The following is a 27,786-nucleotide window of genomic DNA, read 5'->3' on the forward strand; positions in this document are numbered from 1 at the left end:
TTGACTTTCATGGTGATGGGACTTTTATTCAAACATCCTCAATTGATTACAATTTTGATTGTTGTGATCAGTGATCAGTGAAGGATGTGTTTAAGATTTCTACTGAGGTTACTGTGAAATGACATTTGGGTGTAGGAGTAGCGTTATGTCAGGTATGCCTATAGATCCATATTTGTAAGATTTTCCAGATTTAAATGAGAAGACCTAAAATAACTTCCTACCAAAACATCCTTCCTTTTAGCAATTCATCACTTTTATACATTTTCACATATGACTTTGCTTTATGTTTATATGTCTACATGCTTTACCCTCCCTTCTAGGAGGTCAATTCCTTAAGAGTTGGGATCCAGCTTTCTCTTTATCATAGCCTTCAAAGTACCAAGCATAAGGCTTCATAAATAGTAGATCTTCAATATGCCTTTGTTGAATTGAGTGAGATTCATCCAATGGGCTGCATGAAAGAAGTGATTTAAACAGAATATCCTCAGGTCCAGAGTCATGTTGGCATGGTGTCAACAACCCAGGCTAAGAACTGTTAACACTGGGGAAATGCTTCCTGTAGTCCATATTCCGCAGTTTATTATAGACATACATCACCAGACCAGGAAACAGCTCCTGAAAATACTGGGAAAGTTCTCCAATTTTTGACTTCACACTGAAATGAAAAATAATACGTTCAATATGTTTGCTCCAGGGCATTTAGTTCTCCATTTTGACATTTACAAATCTGACAACTCATTCATTCCTCAAGAAAATCTCCTTAAATTTCTGCAACACAGAAACTTTCTAAGTCGCCTCTTAACTCTTTGATCCTCTCAGCAAAGCAGGACTACATCTAGGACTTTTCTTATTTTATAGATAAGAAAGTGGATACTCAGACAAGTTTAAGTAACCTGCTGATGGTCATACACTTAGCAAGTGTTGGAGGTGGGATTCAAACTCAGATCTCTCCTAATTGCAAGTCCTAACTCCACTGAATCATGTTAACCTCTTTGGAGGGACACTAGAAGTGGGACTTTCTCACTTAGAGGGCCAGAGGTGAGGATTGGACTTATAGGATAACAGATTTAGAACTGGAAGGAACTTTGAGGTTATATCATCCCACCATCTGATTTTATGAATGAGGAAAGTGAGGTTTAGGGAGGTGAAGAGACTTTTCTGAACTTTCTTTGAGGCAGCTAGGTGGGGCCACAGTGTATAGAGTGCTGAGCCTGGAGTCAGGATGAGCTGAGTTTAAATCTGACCTCAGACACTTATTAGCCTCAAGACCCTGGGCAAATCATTTAACCTCTCCCTACCTCAAAGTCTTAGTGTAGTTTTAAGCTTTTATATATATACACACATATATGTAAATGTATACATATACATACACACATATATATAATACATAAATATCTGTATGTATTAATGTTTGAAACTACACTAAGACTTTGGTGGTGTACCTACACACTCATACAACACACACACACACACACACACATATGTGTGCTTGTATGTATGTGTCTGTGCGTGCTTAAGTATCTCTCCCAAGACCCAGTTCCACATTGTCAACTGCCCAATGGACATTTCCAAATGGATGCCTATAGGCATTTCAAATTCAGTATGTCCAAAATGGAACTCATCATTTTCCCTTATCCCCAAACCCACCCCTCTTCCCAATTTTTCTGTTCTATCAAGAATCCCACCATTTTCCTGGTAACACAGTCACCACCTTGGAATCATTCCCAACTCTTCATTTTCCCTCATCCTTCATAGCCACTCTTTCCCCCCACATCTTGTCAATACTGCCTCTCATATCCATCCCCTTCTCTCCCCTCTCTACTCACATGATCATCTATGTAATTCGGGACCTCATCACCTCTTGCCTGGAGTATTGTAAAAGCTTCCTTGACTCCAGACTTTCCACTGTCCAATCCTTCATACATACCATGACTAAGGATGTGATAGTCACTTTATTTCTGCCCAGTCAGGCCATATCATGTTCAGTTCTGGGCACCATATTTTAGGAAGGACATTGATAAATTGGGGTATGTCTAGAGCAAAGCAACCAGGAGAGAGAAAGATCCTCAGATTGTGCCACACAAGGACTGGTTGAAGGAACTGGGGATGAGAAGTTTGAGTGGAGATATGAGTGCTGGCTTCAACTGTCTGAAGAATTGTGTGATTACACATATTCTGCTTAATCCCAAAAAGTAGAGCCATGGACAAAGGGTGAAGGCTATAAAGAGGCACAATTGATTCAGTGTAAGGAAAGTCTTCTTAATAAAGAGAGCTATTCAAAAGAAAAATGGGCTGACCTGGATGGAAATGGATTCCCCTTCATTGAATGTCTTTAAGCAGCAGCTGTATGGCCATTTGACAGAGGTAAGTAAGGTAAGATTGCTGTTTAGATATAGATTGGGCTAGATGAGCTCTGAGGTTCCTTCTAATTCTTCAATGCCAGTTTTGAGGAATTGAAATAGTAACAGGTGAGACAATAGAACCCAGGTCTTCCAACTCTCCGTTTGGACTCTTTCCACTAAGCCATGCCTCTAATTATCAAACTATTATTCTGCTGCTCACTCCATCACTGTAGAAAGCAGGAGGGATTCTCATCTAAAATCATCCCCAGTTCTAGTTATATGCCATAATGTCCTACCCAAAGCAAAGAACATACAAAAGGCTACCCTAGCTTTACAGAGATTTTAATCTGCTACAACAGAAAAAGTTCAGAACTTTCTTTATTTGTTGATATAGAGAAAGTCATTAAACTTCTTTGTCTTTTATTTTCTACTTACATAAATTTAAGAACTACTGCCACTCCAAGTTTAGCAAAAACTAGAAAAGAGATTGCAACCACCCTGTGCACACATTAGTAACAAGTCTTTCAAGATGATCACAAAAGAGTAATTCCTTCTCTAAAAGAGCTTTCCTTACCATCTGCCCCTCAACTACCGCTTCAGTCAGTGAATTAGAAATTAACATACAACTTGATGAAACTTCTTGTTTCATCCAAGGGTTCAGGTGTTAAGAGAACACTCACTCTCTATATGTTTCTTCTTCAATGTGTTCACCTATATTCCGGATGAATTTCAGCAAGTCTCCCACAGTGTTCTTGTAGCGTTTTTTAGGTATTTTATAAAATGAATCCATTTTTTCCATCAGATCTTTATCAATCTGAAAAAAAATAAACATAAGTCATCTTGAAGTGAGATCTACTCATCTTCAAGGCAAGCAGCCATGGACTTTAAGTGCATTAAGCTTTAAATCAGAATACCTGGATTCAAGTCCTGGATCTGCTATTATTAGCCTTATCACCTGAGTAAGTCATTTAGGCTCTATGACCTGTGGATTCCTCATTTGTAAAAATGTGGACAGTAATGTTTACACTCCCTGAGACATTGGGTTCTTGTATAGATGAAAGAAATCCTCTACATACAGTAAAAGTGCCTTGTAAAGCAAAAGCAACAAATAAAGGAACTATAGAAAAGTTAGTTATTATGATTATTATCATTCTGACTTCCCCTTCTCCCAAGTTCCCTTGATACCTTGGTGCTAGAAACAATGATTATTACAAAAACTGTACCCTCAAAGAGAGCTAGTAAGGCAAACTGGGCCTTTCAATGTATATCTGATTATATAATATGGTCCTCTTCGAGAATAAAGAACAAACCACAACCTGATCATATAATATATGTATTTCCAAATTTATCGAGTCGACAAACTACTTCTTTCTGGGCCCCCATTTTCTCAATTTTAATTGATACAATTGGACTAGATGACCTCTTCCTACTCTAAACCTCAATCCAGGCAGGTATGCACAGGGTCATGGCAGGAAAAAGGCATGAACAGGTCACTGAGGCCAGCTAGATGTAGTGAGCTCTCACCAGTCATAGGAAAATGGAAGGCAGATTTTGAAGACCATGCCTGAACCTCCAGAGATCTTAGGGAACTCTCTACTTTTGCCTCCCCCTTGTCTCATCTCTACCACTCTATAGTAAAAATAACTCTGATAATGTTTCCATCTTGGAAATGGATTCAATGTAAGGACAATGAGAGTTTCTAGTGCTAATGATTTAATAGAAAGAATACTATGTATGAAGTCAGAAAACTTGAGCTCAACATCTTCTCCCATTTACTTGTTGTGTGACTTTGGACAAGACACTCAACTGAAGTCCTCTGTGCCTCAGTTTCCTAATCTGTAAAATTCAACTAATGAGAAAAATAGAAATATTAAACACATACTTTTCTGACCATAATGCAATAAAAGTCATATTAAGGGACCTTTGAAGAAAGAATTAAAAATAAAATGGAGATTAAATAATTTAATCTTAAAGAACTGGAGGATCAAAAAAAAACCATAGAAACAATAGATAATTTCTTAAAAGTAAGTGATGAGACAATACATCAAAACTTTTAGAATGCAGTTAAAGGACTCCTGAGGGAAAATATTTTTAGCACTAAACAGTTTCACTAATAAAAGAGAGAAAAAAATAAATCAATGAATTGGGCATGCAATTAAAAATAGGAAAACAACAAATAAAAAACTAAACACAAAAACAAACATTCTGAGAATCAAAGAAAAGATAAAAAAGAAAGAAAAAATGTTAAAATGATATAAATAGGAGCTGGGGTTTTTTTAAACTAATAAAATAGTTGTTCAGTGGTTTTTCAATCACATCCAACTCTTCACAAATTGAGGTTTTCTTGGCAGAGACATTTGAGTGGTTTGCCATTTCCTTCTCTAGCTCATTTTTATAAATGAGGAAACTGAGGCAAACAGGGTTAAGTGACTTGCCTGGAGTCACACAGCTAGTAAGTGTCTGAGGTCACATCTGAACTCAGGAAGATGAGTCTTCCCGACTCCAAGCCTGGCACTCTATCCACTGTACCACCTACCAGAAAAACAAATTTCCAAAAGCAAAAATGAAAAGAAATAATTCATAGCAGATGAAAAAGAAATAAGGGAAATCATTAGAAATAATTCTTACTCAATTATATGCCAACAAAAAATATAAATGAAATGGATGATTTTTATACAAAAAATATAAAATGTCCACATAAATAGAATAATAGAGAATTTAAATAAAACAATAAATTTCTCAGAAGAAGAAATTGAACAATGTACAAATGAACTACCAAAGGAAAAAACCACAGCATCAGATGGATTTGTAAATGAATTCTATCAAACATTTAAAGAACAATTAACTCCAATTTTACATAAAATGTTTGCAAAAATAGGGAAACATAGATTTCTATCAAATTCTCCCTATGAGAAAAATATGGTCCTGATACCTAAACCAAAGAGAGATAAAACAAATAAAGAGAAATATAAACCAGTATCTTTAATAAGTATCAACACAAATTGAATCAAATATTATCAAAAATGCTATGGCCGTATGTTAAAAATATTATACCCCATAACCAGGTTGGATTTATAGCAAGATTGTAAGGTTGGTCAAATGTTAGAAAAACTATAAACATAATGGACATAAACATAAACAATTAAAAAATAATAAAAATCACATGATCAATTTAATACATGCAGAAAAGGCTTCTGACAAAATACAAGACCCTTTTTTGTTAAAAACACTAGAAAGAGTAGGAATAAATGGCCCTTTTCTTAATATTGTAAATAGTATCTAGCTAAAACCAGGAGCTAGCATGTATCTGTAATAAAGAAATATTTGAGGATTCTCCAATAAATTAATGGGTAAAGCAGAGGCTTCTACTATCATCACCATTACTTGATATAGTTATAGAAATGTTGGTACAGCAATAAGAATAAAAATATTGAAGGAATAAGTCTATGCAAAGAAGAGACAAAATTATTGCCTTTTGCAGATGATAAGAGTATTTACTAAACTAAAAATTAATAGAAACAACAACTTCAGTAGAGCAACAGAATGTATAATAAACTCACAAAAGCTATCAGCCTTTCTGTGTATTACAAAATGCACCAGAAAGAAATAGGGAGAAAAAAATAATTAAAAATAGCTCAGTAATGTTTAAAATATTTAGGAGTCTTTACCTACCAAGACGCATTAGAGACATGCCTCATCCTTTAGCACACCACCACCCTGATGTAGGCCTGAATTATTACTGCAGTCTAGTGGTTGGCCTCCTTCTCCCAAGTCTCTCCCCACTCCAGTCCATCCTCCTCTCAACTGTCAAATTTATCTGAAAGTGCAAGTCCGACCATGTCAACCCACTATTCAATCAACCCTAGTGATTCCCTATCACCTCAAATCAAATATAAAATTCTCTCTTTGACATAGAAAGCCCTTCATAACCTGGCCCCTTCCTACCTTCTTAGGTAGGAAGTCTTCTTATATTTTACACTAATGCCCTCCCCCCAACCTAGTCAGAGGTCCAGTGATACCGATCTCCTCTCAACTCCTCACTCCATCTGGTCCTTTTCACTGCCTTTCCCCTATGCCATTATCTCTGCCTCTTGGCTTTTCTGGCTTTCCTGAGTCTCAGCTAAAGTCTCATCTTCTACAAGAAGCCTTTCCCAGTCCTCGTTAATCTTAGTTCCTTCTTCTGTAATTATCTCCAGCACCTATATATATATCTTCTTTGTATATAGTTGTTGGAGTATTGTCTTCCCCGTTAGATCATGAAGACAGGGACTGTTTTTTGCCTCCTTTGTATCCCCAATGCTTAGCACAGCGCCTGGCATATAGTCAACGCTTAATAAATGCTTGTTACTTAGCTACTCTGATCAATATAATGGTCCAAGACAATTATGAAGGACTCATGATGAAAAAAATGCTGTCTACTTCCAGAAAGAACTGATAAAGTTTGAGTGCAGATTAAAGCATAATTTTTTTGCTTTATTTTTCTTGGGTTTTTTTTTATTGTTGTTGCTTTTCAACACAGCGAATATGGAAATATGTTTTGCATGATTTCACATGTATTATGGATGTCATGTTGCTTCCTTCTCAATGAGTGGAGGAGAGGTAGAAGGAAGGGAGAAAATTCAGAACTCAAAAAGATTTTTAAACGAATGTTAAAAACAAATAATTAATAACTTGATTTTAAAAGAAGTAAATGCTTGTTCATTTTCTGTTAATTTTACTTGGAAAATTGTGGCCTTGAGTTCCCTCTTATCTCCTCTATATCTCAAAACCCTTCGATACCATCTCCCATTCTCTTTCTAGTGTCCTTGGCTTCTTTTAAGACTTAACTCAAATATTTCCTTCTGTGAGAGGCCTTTCCCAATTCCCCAGCTGCTATTGCCTTCTCCTCTGAGATCTCCTTTCATTTATTTTATTTATACCTTGTATTACTTAGTTACTTATATGTTGTCACCCCCAACCTGAGGGCAGGGACTGTTTTTGCCAATGCTTAATATAGTGCCAGGCAAATATTAAGCACTTAATAAATGTTTATTGGTTGACTGACTTGCTGAGTCTCCTTCTTTCCTCCAAACTGGGATGAAAAGGATGCCCCTGTCTCAAAGTAAATCTCTTTCTTTCTTTTCTTTCTAAATCCTTCTTCTTTTACCTTGATCTCGTCTACCTCTGTAAATTGCCCTCAAGATCATCTCTCTCTCTCTCTCTCTCTCTCTCTCTGACTCTCTCTGTCTCTCTGTGTCTCTCTGTCTGTCTCTCTGTCTCTCCCTCTCTCCTTTCTCATCTTCATTCTTTTCCTATCTTCTTTCTTATGAGTTAAAAGCAAGCTAAGTGTTCCCCACTCTAGGTTCCTAACTTTGAGTTGAGCCTACCATCCCTTTGAGCTAACTTCTTATGTGGTAAACTGTTGTACCCACTGCCTCTACTTCTCCTCATTCACTCCTTGCAATCTGACTTCCAACCTCATCATTTAACTGAAACTGCTTTCTCCAAAGTTACCAACGATCCCTTAATTGTTAAATCAAACACAGCTCAAATCATAGCTGCCCTTCTCTTTAAGCAGAGGATTTTGCCTCACTCTTTATTATCACTCTTCTTGACCTCTCTGTGTTAACCATTTTCTCCTTCTGGATATGCTCTCCTTTCTGAAATTTTTTTGACACTTTTCTCTTGTTTCTCCTCCTTGTTCCTGTTTGACACAATTGTCTTTACTCAATCATCATTCAGGTCCCATCCCCTAGATGTGGTTGTTCCCCAAAGCTCTGTCCTGGGACTTCTCTCTCTATAGTCTCTCATCACCTCCCATTGGTTCAATTATTCAGATGATTCCCAAAGCTATGTAGTCAACCTCGTTCCTCTCCTAGATTCCAGTACCACATCACTAACTTCCTGGCAGATATTTACAACTGGCTGTCCTTCCCAAACTCCTGCCTAGTTTTCCTGATCCTGTAATGGATCTCACAATCTTTGCAGTCACCCAGCTTCACACCCTCAGGGTTATCCTTGACTCTTCCCTCTTCATTTCCCCTTATCATTTCCTGTCTTCATGATATTTCTTATGTTGTCTCCTTTCTTCTACTCACCACCCTAGTTTAATTCAACATTGATAAATACTCAAACTGCAAAAACTGATGTATAAAACAAGGAAGCAAAACACTTAGTAGCTACTTGTCAATGTTGAACCTATGGAAGGGATGGAGTAGAAAAGGTAGAGCTTTGAGGACAGGAAACCAATAAGAAGGCGATGTAATGGTTCAAGTGAGAGTTGATGAGGACAATTAACAACCCTAGTTGGCAGAGTCTCATGACCAGTAAAGCCTATTAGACCACACTGATCTTACCTTTTCTCTCCAATTTTCAAAAGCCTTAGTGTGGTCGAGTTTCTCAAGGATTTTGCTGTCATAATTTCTTTTTTTGATGTCAGATTCATTCCCCACATCTCGAAGGAACCTGTTACGTCTGAAAGATGACAGAATTACAGTTGTTCCCTGTTCCTTCCTCCTTTCCCATCAAGGTATAAATGTCAGTGGTGCATTCATCCAGTTCAATTCATTCATTCGTCATTTATAATCTGGGCTTTCACTTACATTTTGCAGCTCCAAAAGAAAGGATGAGAGAGCATTTCACTTAGCTGGTTCTGCCATTCCTCCCCAGGGCTAAGCAAGTTTTGCACGAGATCTTTAGTTTCCTCATTTGTACAAGCTTCTATGACCTCAGTGTCACTTTGGGCTTGAATTTTTGAAAAGGGGTCTTTCCCCACCTGCACCACATACAGAACCAACCTTCCAAGAGCCTGGAAAGAATTCAATAAATCCATCAGCTTATATTTATTGAGCTAGACCTACTCTCTGCAGGGCACTCTAATAGACATGAGAGATGCAAAGATGAGTAAGACAAAGTCTTTGCTCTTCACATAAGCATAATCTAGTTGGAGAAATAAGGCAGGTGAAAAGGCAATGAACTAACCACTCCAGGCAGCCCCTACTAAGAGCCCAGTGAGTGGTATAGAAAATAAGTAGTGTAGGGATTCACAATAGGTCACCATGGGGTAGGGTGGTCAGGGAAGGCTTATTGGAGAAGATAGAACTTGAGTTCGGTCTTGAAGGATGAGTAGGAATTATAGTTATCCCTTCCACATTGTGACTTTCCCCATTGTGGTTTTGATATACCTTAGGTTGGCATAAGAAATAAAATGGAAATTTGGGGGAGTTTTGCGGAAGTCGCAGATGACATGCAGAGGCCAGTAAATGACACAGAGCCTATGATCAAATACTTAACTCAAATTTTATAATAAGATACTGTAAACACCCCATAAAAGAAAAAGAAAAAATTGAGACTTCTCTGGTATGAAGAGAAGGTCAAAAAATTTTACACAGATTTTCCATATTGCAGGGGGGTGCACACCCCTAAGACCCCCACTCCAGCCACCCACCTTATCCCCACCACCATGATGTGGTGGAAGAGATAATGTATATCAGTGGAGAGAATCAGAAGTGGAATTCAAGCCAGTGAAAATGTCTAAGCAAAAATGTGCTATTTCCTCTCTGGGCTTCATTTTTGACTCACCAGACTTCTTTCTTTGTGAATGCCACCCCTCCTATTCTTTTATGTGTTCTTTTATGTGTCCTCTTCCCCATTAGAAGTAAGCTCCTTGTGGGCAGGCACTGTCTTCTTGCTTATATTTGTATTCCCAGCTCTCATTACAGTGACAGACACATAGTAAATACTTAATAAATGCTTGTTGACTTGAGGGTGGTCATTGGAATATAGACAGCTGGCAAAGGGCAGGCTGGGTACACAAAAGAAGGTTGGCTACACATGAAGGCAGGTAAGTAGCTTAGTCAACATCTGGCTAGACAAGGGTCAAGGTAGGTGATTGACTTCAAGGGGAATAAAATATTTGAGGGCAAGGTTCTGTCAAGACTTAGACCAGAGGTGCATTTTAGAAGTCAAATCCTAGTCCTGAATCGGTGCAGGAGCTGATATTCAGATGAGGGAAAAACAGAGAGGCCATTCTCAATAAGCCAAGAGAGAAGAATACTTGAGCACTCTTTCTTCTTTCACTTCCCCTTAGGGAGTTTCCAACACTGCCTTCTCTCCAGGAAGGACATTGCATTAACCTAGACTATTAACAAGAAATTCTGAGTAGAAGAGGACTCCATGCCTATGGACTATGGGAAAAATAGACCAAAGAGGATAGACCTAGCTCTTTAAAGCAAGACAAATTACCTCAGGAGCTGATCAAAAAGACCTAAATAGCTTCTGGATAAAAGGGACTCATATGCCAGCTGGGTGGCTAGGCAGGGCAGTGTACCAGGCCTAGAGTCAGAAAGACTCATCATCCTGAATTCAAATCTGGCGTCATACACTTACTAGCTATGTGATCTTGGGCAAGTCATTTAACCTTATTTGCCTCAGTTTCTTCATGTTCAAAATGAGCTGGAGAAGGAAAAAGCAAACCAATCCAGTATCTTTGCCAAGAAAATCCCAAATGGGGTCACAAAGAGTCAGACACAACTGAAACAACTGAACAACAACATATACCCATTTGTGTTGAAGTCAAAAGCTTTGTCTGGATTCATCCATGGAAATTTCTTCTACTGAGAGGCTTCTGCCCAATCCATCAGCCAAAAGGCTCTCTGTATCTTTGCCTGGACTCCAATATCCATATCCTGGATTCCCTGTCCTGATTCTTCTGACTTGTCTCAGTTGTGATCTCTATCTGTACCAACCATGGCCATCATGTGGTCCCTGCTGGTAACTCGGACCAATCCAACCCTTCCACTCCCAATCAACCACACCTTAGCAACATCCAGTCAGTATCTAAGCCCTTTCTGAATCCCAGTCACTGACAAAAAGGCACAGTACAGCCCAACTCAGAGTAGATTCAAATCATACAGTAGGTCAGGGGAAGAAATAGAAGGGTACTGCTCCAGGGGATGAGAGAAAACTTTAACCAGAAATGTCCCAGTGTGATGGGAAACCTCCTGCTCTGAAAACATTTGGGTACACGGACTATGCGAGCCGAAGGAGCTGTCTTCAAATACTGAAAGGCTAGAGGAGGGACAGCATTGCTCTGCTCAGCCCAGGAAGGGAGAGAGGCAAATTTTAGGTTTGATACGCAGGCCATTGTCTTCGGTCTACCTGACTCTTTTTTCTCTCTTCTCCATTCCATCTTTAATTGAGCCATCAAAATCAGTTTCCTAAAAGATAGGTCTGTCCATGACACTCCCCTGTTCATTAAATCTGATAGTTCCCTATAACCTCTAGATCAAATACAAACTCTTCTGTTGTGTATCTTAAACCCTTTACAACCTGGCACCAGCCCACCTTTTCAGGTTTATGCATAACTCCCCATCAAGCACTCTATGGTCCAGTCAGACGGGCTTTGCTCTTTCTCACACGTGATGCTCCATACCTTGGCATAGGGCATCCTCCAAGCAGAGAAGGCACTCCTTCCTAAACCCTCTCATTTTTAAGATCCCCATCTGTCTTCAAAACTCAGTGTAAGTACTGCCTTCTACATGAGGACTTTATTGATTTCCATCCCACCTCTCCCACGATGCCCTCCTCCCAAAAATGACTATATATTTACTGTATTTATATACCATATACTTATATTTGTACATGTCTCTCCTGATGGAATATCAGCTCCTTGAGGGCAGGGACTATTTAATTTTGTCTTTGTATCACTAGCACCCGGCACCACATCAAGTACATAGTAGAGACCCTTAATAAATGCTTGTCGATTGATTGACTGACTGACTGATTGATATAAGGAAGAATTCCATAACATTCAGAGCTAAACAAAAGTAGAACGAACTGCTTTGGAACGATATTTCCTTTCGCTGAAAGTCTTTCTGGTCATCTCTGTGCCATGCTTCCTGTAGCTACAGCTTCCAATCTCTTGGACAAGATAACCTCTGAGGTTTTAATGTAACTGGGGTCTTAGAGTCATCTAGTCCAACTTTGTCCTATTATAGATGAGGAAACTGAGGTCCAGGTACGTTCAGTGACTTGTCTCATGGAGAGGGGAGAGGGGAGGGAGCACACATTTATTAAGCAGGTAGCACAGGCACTGTACTAAGTATTTTGCAAATATTATTTCATTTGTGCCAGGGTCACATAAGTATTAAAGTATCAGAAGAAGGATTCAAACCCAGTTCTTATGACTCCAAATTCTGGGATCTTTCCACTACATTATGCTGTCCGGAACACAGCTGCATAAATAGTTTTGATTTTTTCCACAAAAAAAAAACTAGTTATCTTTGTTTTTTATATTTTTCTTTTCTTTACAGCTTTCTTGGCTTGCCACTCTGCCTCACTTAAATCCAATTAATGAATGAGTCAAGACATCACTCTTTGATGTCATCGGTCCTCTTTGAAAATGAAGGACAAGGAGGCAGCTAGGTGGCGCAGTGGATAGAGCTCCAGCCCTGGATTCAGGAGGACTTGAGTTCAAATCCGGCCTCAGACACATAACACTTACTAACCATGTGACCATGGGCAAGTCACTTAAACCCATTAGCCTAGTCAAAAAAAAAAAAAAAAAAGAGAGAAAGAGAGAAAAGGAAAGAAAAGAAAATGAAGGACAAACAACAACACAAAATTCAGGAAAACTGCCCCACTATTTAAAGTGGTCCTTTTATGAAGAAAAATTCCTAACGTGAATTCACATCAAGTCAATAGACTGATTTCACAATATATCGATTCTCACAATATTGATAATCACAGGGATGCTCCCAAGAAAGATCAGCTGAAGTTCAAATCAGCAGTATTGGAGACAAAAATCATTTCTTAATTCACCACAAACAAATGCAAAAACAACCATTACCTTGTCTTTGCTTCTTCACATTTTTTTTTTCATTTTAGTAAACATAGGGCAGCTAGGTGGTGCAGTGCGTAGAGTGCTAGGTCTGGAGTTAGAAAGACTCATCTTCATGAGTTTAAATTTGGCCTTAGACACTTACTTGCTGCGTGATCCTCGTCTAGTCACTTAATCCTATTTGCCTGAGTTTCCTCATCTGTAAAATGAACTGAAGAAGGAAATAGCAAGCTACTACACTATCTTTGCCAAGAAGATCCCGATGGGGTCATGAAGAGTCAGACACAACTGAAACAACTCAACAACAACAACTAACATGAAAAAATGCAGCTTTATTTTTGTTCCCTTCTTTGCATTTAAACCAGGCAGGGGGAGAGTGTAAAATCTGAACGCAGAATTTTAGAGTTAAAAAGGGCTTCAGCGGCCATCTGGTCCAATTCATCCATGAAAGAAATGCCTATTGAAACACACCAGACAAGTGGTCCGTGACACCTCGAACTGAGCACCGGGCATAATAGGGATATGATTTGGTCAGGACACAGTCCAAAGAAACTACGAATGGATGGATGGTTACTAGATGAAGAGATGTATGGATGCGTGGAGGAGTAGATAAAAAAGCATTTATCAAGCACTTGCTTAGAGCAGAGCAGAAAAGCATGTAATAACACCTTTTCTTTAATATAATTTCCATTAATAAAGCCCTACCTATTACAGATGTACAACCCTTTGACAGTACCAATGATTATGGTATCAAAAATGCATTTTCTGAGTCTTCAGGAACTATGACTTCAATCAATCTTTTATGGCTTCCTTTAAGGCCCAATTTAAAAACCACCTTCTACAGGAAGCCTTCCCCAACCACTCTTAATTCCAGTGCCTTCCCACTGTTAATTATTTCCTATTTATTCTGTATGCAGCTTGCTTTGTATATATTTGTTTTCACTTTGTCTCTTCCAGTAAGAAGATTACAAGCTCCTTGAACTCAGTGACTATTTTTGCCTCTTTTTATATTCCAGCACTTAGCACAGTGCTTGGCACATAGTAGGTATTTAATAAATGCTTATTGCTTGATTGATTGATTGGTGTGACTTCAAGATCTTTCATCATTGTGTTGCCCTGTTCCATATGCTTTCTAGTTTATCGACATCCTTCCTAACATGATTAAAATGAGATGATTCTCCACCATTTGATAGGAAACTAAGATATTGAAAGAAAGTGTGGGCACAGAGGGGAGGTCAGAAGTGGAGGAGGGTGGTATTTAGATAAAAGAAGAGGAGTAAATGTGATTCAGCATAAAAGGACTATACCTTTAGATCATCTTTAATTTTCTGCCGACCTTCATCCAATTTTTCACTCTTATCAAAATCTGCCAAACAAACTTCATCTTTAGAATCTGACAGAGAAAGAGGTGAGAAATTAAGTGAAATGAAAACTCCTCATCCCCCCATGAACTGACTTAGACTCATATGAGCATGCATCTTAATATGCTTTCTTTCTTATCTTTTTTTTTTGATTGGGCAATGGGAGTTAAGTGACTTGCCCAGGGTCACACAGCTAGTAAGTGTCTGTGGCCAGATTTGAACTCAGGTCCTCCTAAATCCAGGGCCAGTGCTCTATTCACTATGCCACCTAGCTGATCTTCCATCTTTCTTTTCTGAAGAAGACACTAATAATGACTCACATTTATCAAGTGTTTTGTACTTTTCAAAGCACTTTCACATATGTAACTGCTTAGCCCCCCATAACAAGACAAGTATTTGTCTCTCTAATAGTGGGCAGGGATTTGCACTAAGGCATCCACATGCTTTTCTATGTGACCAATAATAATAATACACATTGACAAGACACTAGGTGCTTCTGAAAAGCTAAATTCATCCGGCTCAGATGAATTACATTCCAGGGTTCTGAAAGACATGGAGAATATAATTGCTGAGCAAGGGTGAGGTTCTTTGCAACAGGAAAAGGAAAATGATGTCCCTGTTTTCAAAAGAGGAAATAACATGGAGTCTTCAAAATATAAGCTAGGGAGCTTACTTTCTGTTCCTGGCAAAAGTCTAGGATATATTATTAAAGAGATGGCTTGTAAGCATTTAGAAGGGGAACACTGATCAGTAAGAGTCAGCATAATTATGTGAAAACATTATGTTAGTGAACATATCTTAAGACTTCAAAAAAGTTTTAGACATTCCAAAAATTATTGAACAAAAACAGAGGTACTTTGGAATTTGGGTAACTTCCATCTAATCCAATATGAATTTACTTAGGAAAGATGTCCCATGTGCATGGGACCAAAGGTCATGCTTTGGAAATTGAAGTGGGGAAGGATACCCATCAAAATGGGGAATGGCTGAACATATGGTATATGTATGATATGATATGATATGATATGATATCCTCTCTAGGATGAGATCCTTCCTCCATCTTTTTCAATTCTTCATTTTTTCCTGTAGTGACATAAGCAAAAGCAGCATCATTATTCACATTATACATCTAGCACTTTAAGGTGTAGAGAGTAAGTTGGTGAGAGTGGGCATTTTCTCCATTTTGCAGATGAGTAAACTAAGCCTAGGAAATATTTTGTGACCTGCCCTTCGGTATATAACCAATACAATCCAAAAAGCATTTATTAATTTAAGACATTGTGCTAGATATTAGAAGAGGGGGTTTTAACTTGGAAAATTTCAGAGACTCTATGAATTTGAATGGGGAAAAGGAATTGCACCTTTATTTTCACTAACTTCTAACCAAAATACAGCATTTTCTTCAATTATGAATTTAAAAAAAACAACATGATTTTGAGATGGAGTCCATAGGCTTCATCAGATTGCCAAAGGTATCTATGCCATAAAAAAAAAGACATCGCAATGGACCACCTGATTCATAGAAGAGTGACAGGAAGACTCATATTTCTGTGTGTAACCCATTACACAATCCCTCCCCAAGCTCTGGGTTTACATAGACTAGGTCCAATCTTTGGGGTTCACCTAAAAGTATCAATTTCTCTTTAGCTCCTTGCCCCTAGTAGGTACTTTGGGAAGTAGTCTATTTTAGGAAAATCTTATCTAATAAGTATTGGAAAGATATCTTTGATGATGGCAGTAAAGTGGGTATAAACCTGAAATCAAAGGTGGCGTTTTCTCCCTTTTTTTTCACGTTTTGAAATGACAAACTTTAGGAGTTAGGGCTTTTTGTGGATAGTAGGTTCATGGTCATGGGGCTAAGAATTACCAGGTCATGTGATTTGAACTTCAGGATAGTTCAAGAGGACCCTGGTCTAATGTAGTTTCATTCTATTTCATTTTTATATGCATACTTTATGTATGTGTATGTATATTTGTTTTTGTTTTAGTCTGAATTCCTCATACAAAGAAGTTATCTGAAAAATTGCTATATCCAATTTAACCTAAAATTTTCCCCAGAGCAAGCAATGGATATTGTGCATCTGTACAATACTTATGCAGTTGTTTTCAAGGAGAAATGTCTATGTTAGATGTTTTGAGTGACATCTACCAAGATCCCCAGGTTTAGAAGACTTGCTGTACTGGAGAATTTTGAGGAGGTACCTTCCTAATTAAATCCACTTCTAGAACACTATAAAGTTATTCAAAGATGGAGGAGTAAAGGTGAGGACTCATCTGAGTTCTCCCCCAAACCCCTCCAAATACCTTTAAAAATGACTCTGAACAAATTCTAGAGCAGCAGAACTCACAAAAAGACAAACTGAAACAAATTTCCAGCCCAAGACAACCTGGAAGGTCAACAGGAAAGGTCCATTGCACCAGGCTGAGAGAGGAGTGTAGTCCAGCACAGGGCACGCCAGCACAGCCCTGGCCCCAGCAAACTAGGAGCAGGCCTTGGGAGTGACTGAATCAGCAGCAGCAGAGGCAGTGGCAGTGGCTGCTTCTGGAGCTCTGAGCCCACAGATGGTATGGGGATTGAACAACTGGTCAAAAGGACATTACAGGGATCTCTTTGCTAGCATTGAGGCAGGACTCTGTTGCTTTGTCCGTACTTGGATCTGTATTGCAGTCCTGGGTGGCAGTCTTGGGGTGAGGAGGAGCACTAGCATAGCAGAGTTTGAGGCAGCAGTGGAGAGGGGATCTCCTCACAGTTCCAGGACAGAAAAGAGTGCTTGTGGTGGCTCACAGACCAGAGCACAGGCCAGAAGAGGAGCAAACACCTCTCCTTAGATCATACCCCCTTGGAAGAACTGAAAACTTAGAAGTTCCTAGAAGTATCTCTGAAAACAGCTGTACAAAACCACTGAAGCTTGGGACAGTACACCCTCCTCCACACTGGAGTCAGAGCCCTCCCTTAACAAAGAGTTAAAAAGTCAAGTAATATGCTGGGAAAGTGAGCAAACAATGGGAAAAAATTCTGACTATAGAAACTTTCTTTGTTGACAAGGAAGATCAAAACACACACTCAGAAGAAGACATCAAAGTTAAAGCTCCTACATCCAAAGACTCCAAGAAAAATATGAATTGGTCTCAGGCCCATGGAAGAGCTCAAAAAGGATTTTGAAAAGCAAGTAAGAGAAGTAGAGGAAAAATTGGGAAGAGAAATGAAAGTGATGCAAGAAAATCACGAAAAACAAGTCAACAGCTTGGTAAAGGAGATCCCCCCCCAAAAAAAATACTGAAGAAAATAACACCTTAAATAATAGACTAGACCAAATGGCAAAAGAGGGACAAAAAGCCAATGAGGAGAAGAATGCCTTAAAAAGCAGAATTGGCCAAATGGAAAAGAAAATCCAAAAGCTCACTGAATAAAATAATTCCTTAAAAATTAGAATGGAGCAAATAGAAGCTGACGGCTTTATGAGAAATCAAGAAATTGTAAAACAAAATCAAAAGAATGAAAAAATAGAAGACAATGTGAAATATCTCATTGGAAAAACAACTGACCTGGAAAATAGATCCAAGAGAGAGAATTTAAAAATTATTGGACTATCTGAAAGCCATGATCAAAAAAAGAGCCTAGACATCATCTTTCAAGAAATTATCAAGGAAAACTGCCCTGATATTCTAGAACCAGAGGGTAAAATAGAAATTGAAAGAATCCAAAGGTCACCTCCTGAAAGAGATCCCCAAATGAAAACTCCCAGGAATATTATAGCCAGATTATAGAGTTTCCAAGTCAAGGAGAAGATATTTCGAACAGTCAGAAAGATTCAAGTGTCTTGGAGCCACAATCAGGATAACACAAGATTTAGCAGCTTCTATATTAAAGGATCAGAGGGCTTGGAATATGATACTCTATGGGACAAAGGAGCTAGGATTACAACCAGGAATCACCTACCCAGCAAAATTGAGTATAATCCATGAAGGGGAAAAATAGATATTCAATGAGATAGAGGAATTTCACGCACTCTTGAGAAAAGACCAGAGCTAAATAGAAAATTTTACTTTCAAATACAATACTCAAGAGAAACATGAAAAGGTAAACAGGAAAGAGAAATCATAAGGGACTTAGTAAAGTTAATCATTTACATTCCTACATGGAAAGATGATATTTATGACTCATAAGATCTTTCTCGTTATTAGGGTAGTTAAAAGGAGTATATATAGACAGAAGGCACAGGTGTGAGTTGAATATGAAGGGATGATATCTCAAAAATAAAATTAAGGGGTGAGAGAGGAATGTACTGGGAGAAAGAGAAAGGGAGAGATAGGATGGGGTAAATTATATCCTATAAAAGAGGCAAGAAAAAGTTTTTACAGTGGAAGGGAAGAGGAGGGAGGTGAAAGGGAGTGAGTAAACCTTTTTCTCATCAAGTTGGCTCAAAGAGGAAATAACATGCACACTCAGTTGGCTATAGAAATCTATCTTACCCTAGAGGAGAGGGGGATAAGAGAAGGGGGAGTCATAGAAGGGAGGGCAGATTGGGGGAGGGGGTAGTCAGAAGCAAAACACTTTAGAGGAGGGACAGGGTGAAATGAGAGAGAGAATAAATAGGGGGGATGGGATGAAGGGAAATATAGCTAGTCTTTCACAACACAACTATTATGGAAGTGTTTTGCTACACATGTATAACCTATATTGAATTGCTTGCTTTTTCAATGGGGGGTGGGGGTGGGAAGGGAGGAAGGGAGAGAATTTGGAACTCAAAATTTTAAAAGTGAATGTTAAAATTGTTTTCCATGTAACTGGGGAAAAATAAAATACTAAATAAAATTTTTTTAAAAAAAGAAAGAGAAGTTGGTAAACATCATAGGAAAGGATAGAAAATAATGAATATTATACTTTAATGAAAAAGAAATAAAAAATGAAATCAATTAAAAAGGAAACATTAAAAATTAATATCGCATATTCTCCCAGAAAAAAATAAATAAAGTTAGTCTATGCTCCCTTGACAGTCAACCAGTACATCTGGGAGAAAGGAGCCCAGGGTAGCAGAAGGAAATTGGCCTAGAATGAAGACTTTGCTACAGATAACCTTCAAAGTAAATAATCTCCATGTCAATCACTAAAAATTGACTGTAGACCTTTGGTGTGTGTTACAGTATGTTATAAAGAAAGCTAAATGATCTCATTTTTTAAGCTCCCTAAACCTCCATGGCTGGGTAAGGGACTCACCTATCAAGATATTCCCTGGGTGCAGGTCCTGGTGGGTATAGTTGCTTCTGTGTAGTTCTTGCACTGCCTTAAATAAGGACTTGAGAATGTTTTGGAGGTCCTCATTCTTCAAGGCTGTTTCTCCTTGATCAGTCAGATGTTCCTCCAGAGTCTTCTCGCAAAGAGCAAAGCACAAATACAAACAGCTCTTTTGGCTCTCTCTCCCATAAAACGTCACCAAGTTGCTATTGTTCTGGCAATGGCGGATACAGTTAATTTCTTGATGAGCTCTTTTACTGTCTCCTTGGAATCGCTTCACAGCTGCCTCTTTCCCATCATAGAACCCCAGGTATACACCACCTTCAGAAGTTTCTGCTATCCTGTACTTTTCTTGAATGAAAATCTTGAGATTGCCAATCATGGGACGCTCTATCCTATAGAGAGTCCTCAAGCCATCCTGCCATCGTTGACTGTTTGGCTCATAGACCTTAGGAGGGAAAGGGAAATTCTCACTGGCCCCATGATCTCGAAGAAGATTGACCATACGCTGGTCGTAGTTGTTCTGAGCTATCCTAATGAGCTCTCCACAGTCTACTTTGGCTCCTTTTTCACACAGCAACTGGGCAATGTCATATTGATCATTCTTGACAGCAACCAGAAGAGCTGTGTTGCCATCATTATCCCTATCATTGATAGCTATTCCATCGTGTTCCAGCATTATATGTACTAACTCGCCATCCTCCTTCTCTACTGCCAAAAGTAAAGGTGTTTTCCCTTTTTCTCCCCTCACGTTGACATCAGCTCTATACTTTAGCAGTAAGCGCACAATCTCTTTCACATTCTTGTTCTTAGGATTCAGAAGACTATGGATTAAGGCATTTCTGCCCATGTTGTCACGGGCATTCACGTCTGCCTGCATCTTTTCAAGAAGGATTTTCAACACATTGACATGACCTTGTTCGGCTGCATCCATGAGGGCTGTGTTCCCCCCTTTGCACAGTTTCTTTTGTTCCTCACTAGTTTGTCGTCCCAAATTCACTTGTGCCCCATTTTCATACAGGAATTCTAAGGCATCCACCTGACCATAACAGGCAGCTTCCATAAATGCTGTGAACCCATGGTTATCATATTCATTGATGTTTGCTCCCTTAGAAAGAAAAAGTTTCAAGAGTTCCACATTTCCCACAATCCCAGCCACAATGAAGGGAGTGGCACCATTGTCTTTCTTGATATGAGCATCAGCACCTTTCTCTAGTAAAAGCTGAACAATGTTCTTGTGGCCTTCTTTCACAGCATTATGCAGTGGAGTCCAGCCACCCTCCACCTGGACGTTGATATCTTCTCCTCCTTCTAACAGCTCTTGGACCCACCCAATGTTACCTTCCTTAACAGCTTGAATCAAAGGAGAATATTTCACCTTGGGGGAAGAGGTAAATGTGGGTCTCTGCTGGGAGCTGTGTTTATTGGGCTCCATGAATGTCAATGTCATATGATAATGCTATGCAATGTGATCCTCTTTGCCTTAGAGAAAAAGAAAGTACATCTATTTTGGACGTGATTAAGGGTGAAATTTTGAGAGTCTTCAGCTGGGGAAGATGAGGATTGTCTTGCTAATGAACAGCATTCTCTGGGTCTTTTATTTCTCCATCTAATAAAGAATAATTTTGTCAGTTAACCAGATAAGCCATATTAAAAACAAATTTTTCTACCCAGTTCACATAATGGTGGCTATTGTATACCATCCTCCATCTCTCCAACCTTCCTCAAGAAGTTCTGCACTTAGCTGCCCTTATACTAGAGGACTTCAGTTTCTATGTTGGTGTTGTCTCAAACTCTCTCATCTTCACCTAGAGAATATCTTGATAGGTGAGTTCCCAACCCAGTCATTGAGGTTTGGGGAGTTTAAAAAATGAGATGGCTTTGTTTTATTTATAATATAGCTTCACACATATAAAGGATCTATACTCAATTTTTGATAATCTGGTAATTCCTCAATCTCCTCAAATGTCACAAGCTACTTCTTCCTGCCACCTTAGCCGCACCTAGGGATGGTGACACACTAAATCTCACCATTACCCAGAAATGTTCCACTTACCTAATTTAAAACTCTGATATTCTTCTATCTGACCACAGTCTCCTATCATTCCGTTCTGCACCATGCCTCAACCCCTCCAAACCCATCTTTCACTTCATTAAGGTCTCTAACCCGTCTGCCACCCAGGACTTTATCAGGTCATTTCTCTTGCATTGACTTCACTTTCTTCCCTCTCTAATCTTGACCCTGGAGTTAATCAGTTCAAATGTACACTGTCTTCTGCTTCCCCTCCTGCCACACCTATCCTATTGTGGCTCATCCCTTGCCAGACCACAGCCCAGAATTGTGCCCTTCATCCTATCTCCTCCTCCTACTCAAGAGATGCTGATCCTAGAGATTATTATTATTATTATTAGTTAATAATAATAAAACATATAACAGCTACTATATGCCAGGCACTAGTATCTCATTTGATCCTCAAAACAACCCTATGAAGCTGGTACTATTGTTGTTCCCATTTCCCAGTTGGAGAAACTGTAAAGTGTTATCCACTTTCAACTAGGTTCTCACTGTAACAACACAATACTTGTATTCTTCCCTAACTGATTTTCCATCTCTCTCCCCCTAAAAGCTCTTCTGAACCTCCTCTTTTCTCTTCCTATACCTCCCAGCTGAGGATCCCACCTCCCACTTTACTGAGAAAATTGAGGCCATTTGGCCTCCTTCTTCTCCTCTTCTCTTCATATTTAAGCCTTTTGACATAATCTCTTCTCTTTTCCTTTCTCCCAGTTTCTGACAAAGAGATGACCATATTAAGACCTGACTAACTTCACCAGAATCTACCATCCTCTCCAGCTATCATCCTTTCTTAGTTCTCCTTTTCTCAGCCAAACTTCCTGTCTATCAAAAACAGCTGGGAAAACTGGAAAACAATATGGCCAAGACTAGGTGTAGATCAATATCCTACACCATATGCCAAGATAATCAAAATAGGCACATGATTTAAACATAAAGGGTGATACCATAAACAAATAAGGAGAGTGGAGAATAGTTTACCTGTCAAATCTATGGAGAAGGGAAGAATTTGTTTTTTTCCACTTTATAGTATTTTTTCTAATTTTATGTAAAGATAGTTTTCAACATTCACTTTTATAAGATTTTGAGTTCCAAATTTTTTCTCTCCCCTTCTCTCCCCTCTCCCTAAAATGGCAAGCACTCTGATATAGGCTATACATGTACAATCATATTAAACATATTTCCACATTAGTCATGTTGTGAAAGAAGAATCAGAACAAAAGGGGAAAACCATGAGAAAAAAAGAAAAAGAATGAAAATAATATGCTTTGATCTGCATTCAGACTCCATAGTTCTTTCTCTGGATGTGGATAGCATTTTCCATCATGAGTCTTTTGGAGTTGTCTTAGATCATCGTATTGCTAAGAAGAGCTAAGTCTATCAAAGTTGATCATTGAACAACATTGTTGTTACTGCATATAATGTTATCCTGGTTCTGCTCACTTCATTCAGCATCAGTTCATGTAAATCTTTCCAGATTTTTTGAAATCCACCTGCTCATCAATTCTTATAGCACGATAGTATTCCATTACATTCATATGCCACAACTTGTTCAACTATTTCCCAATTGATGGGCATCCCCTCAATTTTCATTTCTTTGCCATCACAAAAAGAGCTGCTATAAATATTTTTGTACATATGGGTCCTTTTCCATTTTTTTTATGATCTCTTTGGGATACAGACCTAGTAGTGGCATTGCTGGATCAAAGGATATATGCATAGTTTTATAGTCCCTTGGGCATAGCTCCAAATTGCTCTCCAGAATGGTTGGATCAGTTCACAACTCCACCAATGACGCATTACTGTTTCAATTTACCCACATCTCCAACATTTATCATTTTCCTTTTTTGTCACATTAGCCAATCAGATAGGTGTGAGGTGGTACCTCAAAGTTGTTTTAATTTGCATTTCCCTAGTCAATAATGATTTAGAAAATTTTTCATATGACTATTGATAGCTTTCATTTCTTCATCTGCCTGTACATGTCCTTTGACCATTTATCAATTGGGGAATGGGAGAAGGGAAGAATTTATAGCCAAACAAAAGATAGAGAGCATTATAAGATATAAAACGGATCATTTTGATTATATTAAATTAAAAAGGGTTTGCACAAACAAAACCAATGCAAACAAGATTAGAAGGAAAACAGAAAAGTGGGGGGAAACTTATACAGCTAGTGTCTCTGACAAAGGCCTCATTTCTCAAACATATGGGGAACTGAATCAAATTTATAAGACTACAAGTCATTTCCCAATTGATAAATGGTCCAAGGATATGAATAGGCAGTTTTCAGATGAAGAGATCAAAGCTATCTATAGTTATATGAAAAAATGCTCTAAATCATTATTGATTACATACCACCTCACACCTGTTACATAAGCTAAGATGACAGAAAAAGAAAATGATAAACGTTGGAGGGGATATGGGAAAATTGAGACACTAATATACTGTTCATGGAGTTGCGAACAGATCCAAGTATTCTGGAGAGTATTTTGGAACCATGCCCAAAGGGCTATAAAACTGTGATCCAGTAATGCCACCACTAGGTCTGTATCCCAAAGAGATTTTTTAAAAGGGGGAAAGGACCTATTTGTACAAGAATATTTATTGCACCTGTTTTTTGTGGTAGCAAAGAATTGGAAAATGAGGGGACGTCAATCAATTGAGGAATGGCTGAACAAGTTGTGGCATATGATTGCAATGGAATGCTAGTGTGCTATAAGAAATGGCAAGCAAGATGATTTCAGAAAATTCTAGGAAGACTTATATAAACTGATTCAGAGTGAACTGAGAAGAATCAGGAGAAGATTGTATATAAGTAACAGCAATACAGTATGGTGATCAACTGTGAAAGATTTAACACTTCTCAGCAATGCAATGATCCAAGACAATTCCAAAAGACTCATGATGAAAAATGCCATCATCTCCAGAGATAGAACTGCTTAGAGTCTGAATGCAGATCGAAGCATACTATTTTTTACTTTCTTTATTTTTTTATGGTAGTGGGGTTTTTTTTCTGTGTTTTCTTTCCCAACATGACTCATATAGAAATACTTTGCATGAGTACATGTGTATAACCTATACCAAATTGCTTATCATCATAAAAACAGAAAAAGGGAGGGAGAGAGAGAATTTGGAACTCAACTTAAACAAATGTGTTTAAAATCATTTTTACACATAATTGGGAAAAAACAAAATATTATTGAATAAATAAACTTTCTGTCTATGCTCACTGCCCCTATTTCCTTTTCTCTCACTCACTCCTTAACCCTTTGCAATCTGACTTCCAACCTCACCACTCAACTGAAATTGCTCTCTCCAAAGTTATCAGTGATAATCATGCCTAGCATTTATAATAATGGCTAGCATTCATACAGTGCTTTAAGGTTTAAAAAGCCTTTCTAAGGGGCAGCTAGGTGACACACTGGATAGAGCTCCAGCCTCAGATACTTGACACTAGCTGTGTGACCCTGGGCATGTCACTTAACCCCAATTGCCAAGCCAAAAAAAAAAAATCTTTTTTAAAAATATCTGCTTCTCTCTTTTTTTTAACATGTGTTTTCTTATTGGATCTATACATCAATTCTGGAAGTATGTGCCATTAGTATCCCCATTTTACAGATGAGGAAGCTGAGGCCAAGAGAACTTAAATGACTTGCCTAAGGTCACACAACTAGCAAGTGTCTGATGCAGGATTTGAATTCAGTTTTTCTTGACTACAAATGCAGCACCCTATCTCCTGTGCCACCTAGCTGCTTCATGTCTTAATTGCTAGATCTGATCATCCCTTTTCAATATTCATCCTTCTAGACCTATCTGCTGCATCTGACACTAGCAACTACCATCGCCTCCCTGAGCTTTCTGGACAGCACTCTTTCTCCTCCTACCTATTTAACTGCATTCTTCTCAGTCCCTGTTTGTAGTTCATCAACCAGATCACTCTCCCTATCAATGGCTATTCCTCAAGGCTCTGCCTTAAGTCCCCTATTCCTCTGTCTAGCTCTCAGTGACCTCATCAGTTCCCACTGGTTAAATTGTCATCCCTACAACAATAACTAACAAATCTGTGTATACAGCCCCAGTCTCTCCCCCATGTTTCCATCCCACATCACCAATTGCCTATTATACATTCCAAACTGGATATCCTGGAGACATCTCAAACTCAACACGTCGAAAAAAAGATCCTATCATCTCCCCACCAAACCGCCCTCTCTTCCAAGCATCAGTACTTCTTTCAAAGATACTGCTACTTTTATAATTTCTCAGGTCCATAACATTGGTGAACTCGTCACTCTCCGTCACTCAATGGATTCAGTCTCTTGCAGCCAAGCCCTTCTTTCCACTCACACAGCCACCAACCTTAGTTTAAGGCCCTCACTATTTCTTGCCTAAATTATTACAATGGTTTCCTATGCGGTCTCCCTGCCTCAAGAGACTTCCCATTTAAGCCCATCCTCCTGATTGCTGCAAAAGTAATTTTACTTAAACACAGATCTGACCATGTGACTCTCAAATCACCTAACCTCTGTTTGCCTCAGTTTACTCAACTATAAAATGAGGGTTCTAATAGCACCTACTTTCCAGGGTTAGAGACAGAGAGGAGAGAGAGAAGTTTAAAAAAAGGTTTTTAACCTTAAAGTACTGTATAAATGCTAGCCATAATTATAAATGCCAGGCATGATTATTACTGATTACTTTAGAGAGAGCCATTTCAGTTGAGAAACAGGAGTGAATGAAAGAAGAGGAAGTAGAGACAGTAAACATAGACCGGAAATTTAGCTGAGAAAAAGAGAACTGATACAGGATGATATAAGCTGAGGGATCTAACGAAGTTTTTAAAGTGTAATTAAAAGTGTAATGGTCATCTCATTGTCAGAAACTGGAGGAAAGGAGGAGAGAAGAGATGATGCCAAAGGGTTTTAAGATAATGAGAAAAAAGATTTCCTGCTAAATGGCCTCAATTTTCTCAGTAAAGTAGGAGGTGGGATCCTCAGCTGAAAGTGGGGGAAGACATAGGAGAGAAGAAAAGGTTTGGAAGAGCTTCTTGGGGGAGAGAGATAGAAAATCACTTAAGGAGGAATACAAGTATTTGTGGCTGCAGTGAGAACCCAGTTCAAAGTGGATAACATTTTACAGTGTCTTTGATTGTAAACTAGGACACTTGTGTCGCCTAAACACATCCTCAGTCTCGTCCTGACTCTCTGTCTTTCATGATTACACTCACTCAGCCAACTGCTTTCTAAACTCCCCATTCTAGAGCTGGGAGTGGGACGGACCATAATGTGAATGAAATAAGAGGGAAAGAAAGAGGATTACGGGAAGGAAAGGAAGGGCATGTCTGCCAGGATCATTCCTTGCTTTCAGTTTCGTTTCTCTCTAGAAAGTAATTCCGTTGCGAGGTTGAAGAACTGCACTAATGATTTTAACAGCAGACTATCAAAGAGCCCAGCCCAGCTCGAGCCTGTTTTTGTCCCACGTTGGCCCCTTCGTACCATTCCCAGGCTGTGCTTCAGAGAATCTCCCACCAGAAAAATCTTTAAAAGGACCATTTCTCGGACTCTCAGTCCAGCTCTCCTCCTCCTGCCCACACCTACCTTCAGATCTCCTAATTCTGGGTCAGGTTTTCCTGTCAGCATCTCTTTGTCTCCCAAACTCACTGGCAGCATTTGGTTATAACTCCTCTCCTAGAAGGCTGGACGCTTCAATGCATCCCGCTGAGTAAATAAATGGGCTTTAGCTGCAGGGCTTTTCTCTGTGTAACGTCATTGAGCAGGGGGCGGGACAAAGAGAGGGTTGGAGAAATGAGAAAGGCAGACAGGAAGAGCAAAAAAACTGTCTTAGGACCTGGCATGCAAGGTCTCGCCCAGAAATAATGGAGTTTTATCTGAGTTTGAGGTCCAGGGAAAGCTCTCTAGGTGGAAAAGTCCTACATAACCTTGACCAATCAATAATAACCA

The 27,786-nt window shown here is 38.8% G+C and overlaps 1 protein-coding gene across 2 annotated transcripts; it reads right to left on the reverse strand.

Annotated features, from left to right (window-relative positions):
* RNASEL (ribonuclease L) lies at nucleotides 1–27,586 on the reverse strand. Of its 2 annotated transcripts, none has more exons than XM_027868567.1 (7): nucleotides 27,424–27,586; nucleotides 19,741–21,367; nucleotides 14,469–14,554; nucleotides 8,924–9,129; nucleotides 8,678–8,795; nucleotides 3,023–3,156; nucleotides 1–655 (listed from the first exon to the last, which is right to left on the reverse strand). In XM_027868567.1, exons 2-7 carry the CDS (start codon nucleotides 21,206–21,208, stop codon nucleotides 526–528), a joined length of 2,142 nt encoding a protein of 713 aa, XP_027724368.1. In that variant the 5' UTR covers nucleotides 21,209–21,367; nucleotides 27,424–27,586; the 3' UTR covers nucleotides 1–525. The 2 variants fall into 2 exon arrangements, 1 of the variants encoding a protein (XP_027724368.1); XR_003569648.1 differs by lacking the exon at nucleotides 1–655 and adding an exon at nucleotides 6,015–6,159 and having other exon boundaries at nucleotides 3,081–3,156.
* Nucleotides 27,587–27,786: the final 200 nt, after the last annotated feature.

The sequence above is a fragment of the Vombatus ursinus genome, unplaced genomic scaffold (genome assembly GCF_900497805.2).
Source record: "Vombatus ursinus unplaced genomic scaffold, bare-nosed wombat genome assembly UNPS02014789.1, whole genome shotgun sequence".
In the NCBI taxonomy this organism is placed as follows: Eukaryota; Metazoa; Chordata; class Mammalia; order Diprotodontia; family Vombatidae; genus Vombatus; species Vombatus ursinus.

What these genes read in the sequence shown, in the direction of transcription:
- RNASEL (XM_027868567.1), bottom strand. Translation starts at nt 21,208, where the DNA reads ATGACATTGACATTCATGGAGCCCAATAAACACAGCTCCCAGCAGAGA. An exon ending in CCCAGGGAATATCTTGATAG is followed by an intron (nt 14,555 to 19,740) that starts GTGAGTCCCTTA and finishes TTTCTCTGTCAG; the next exon opens with ATTCTAAAGATGAAGTTTGT. An exon ending in GAAGAAGAAACATATAGAGA is followed by an intron (nt 656 to 3,022) that starts GTGAGTGTTCTC and finishes TTTTCATTTCAG; the next exon opens with TGTGAAGTCAAAAATTGGAG.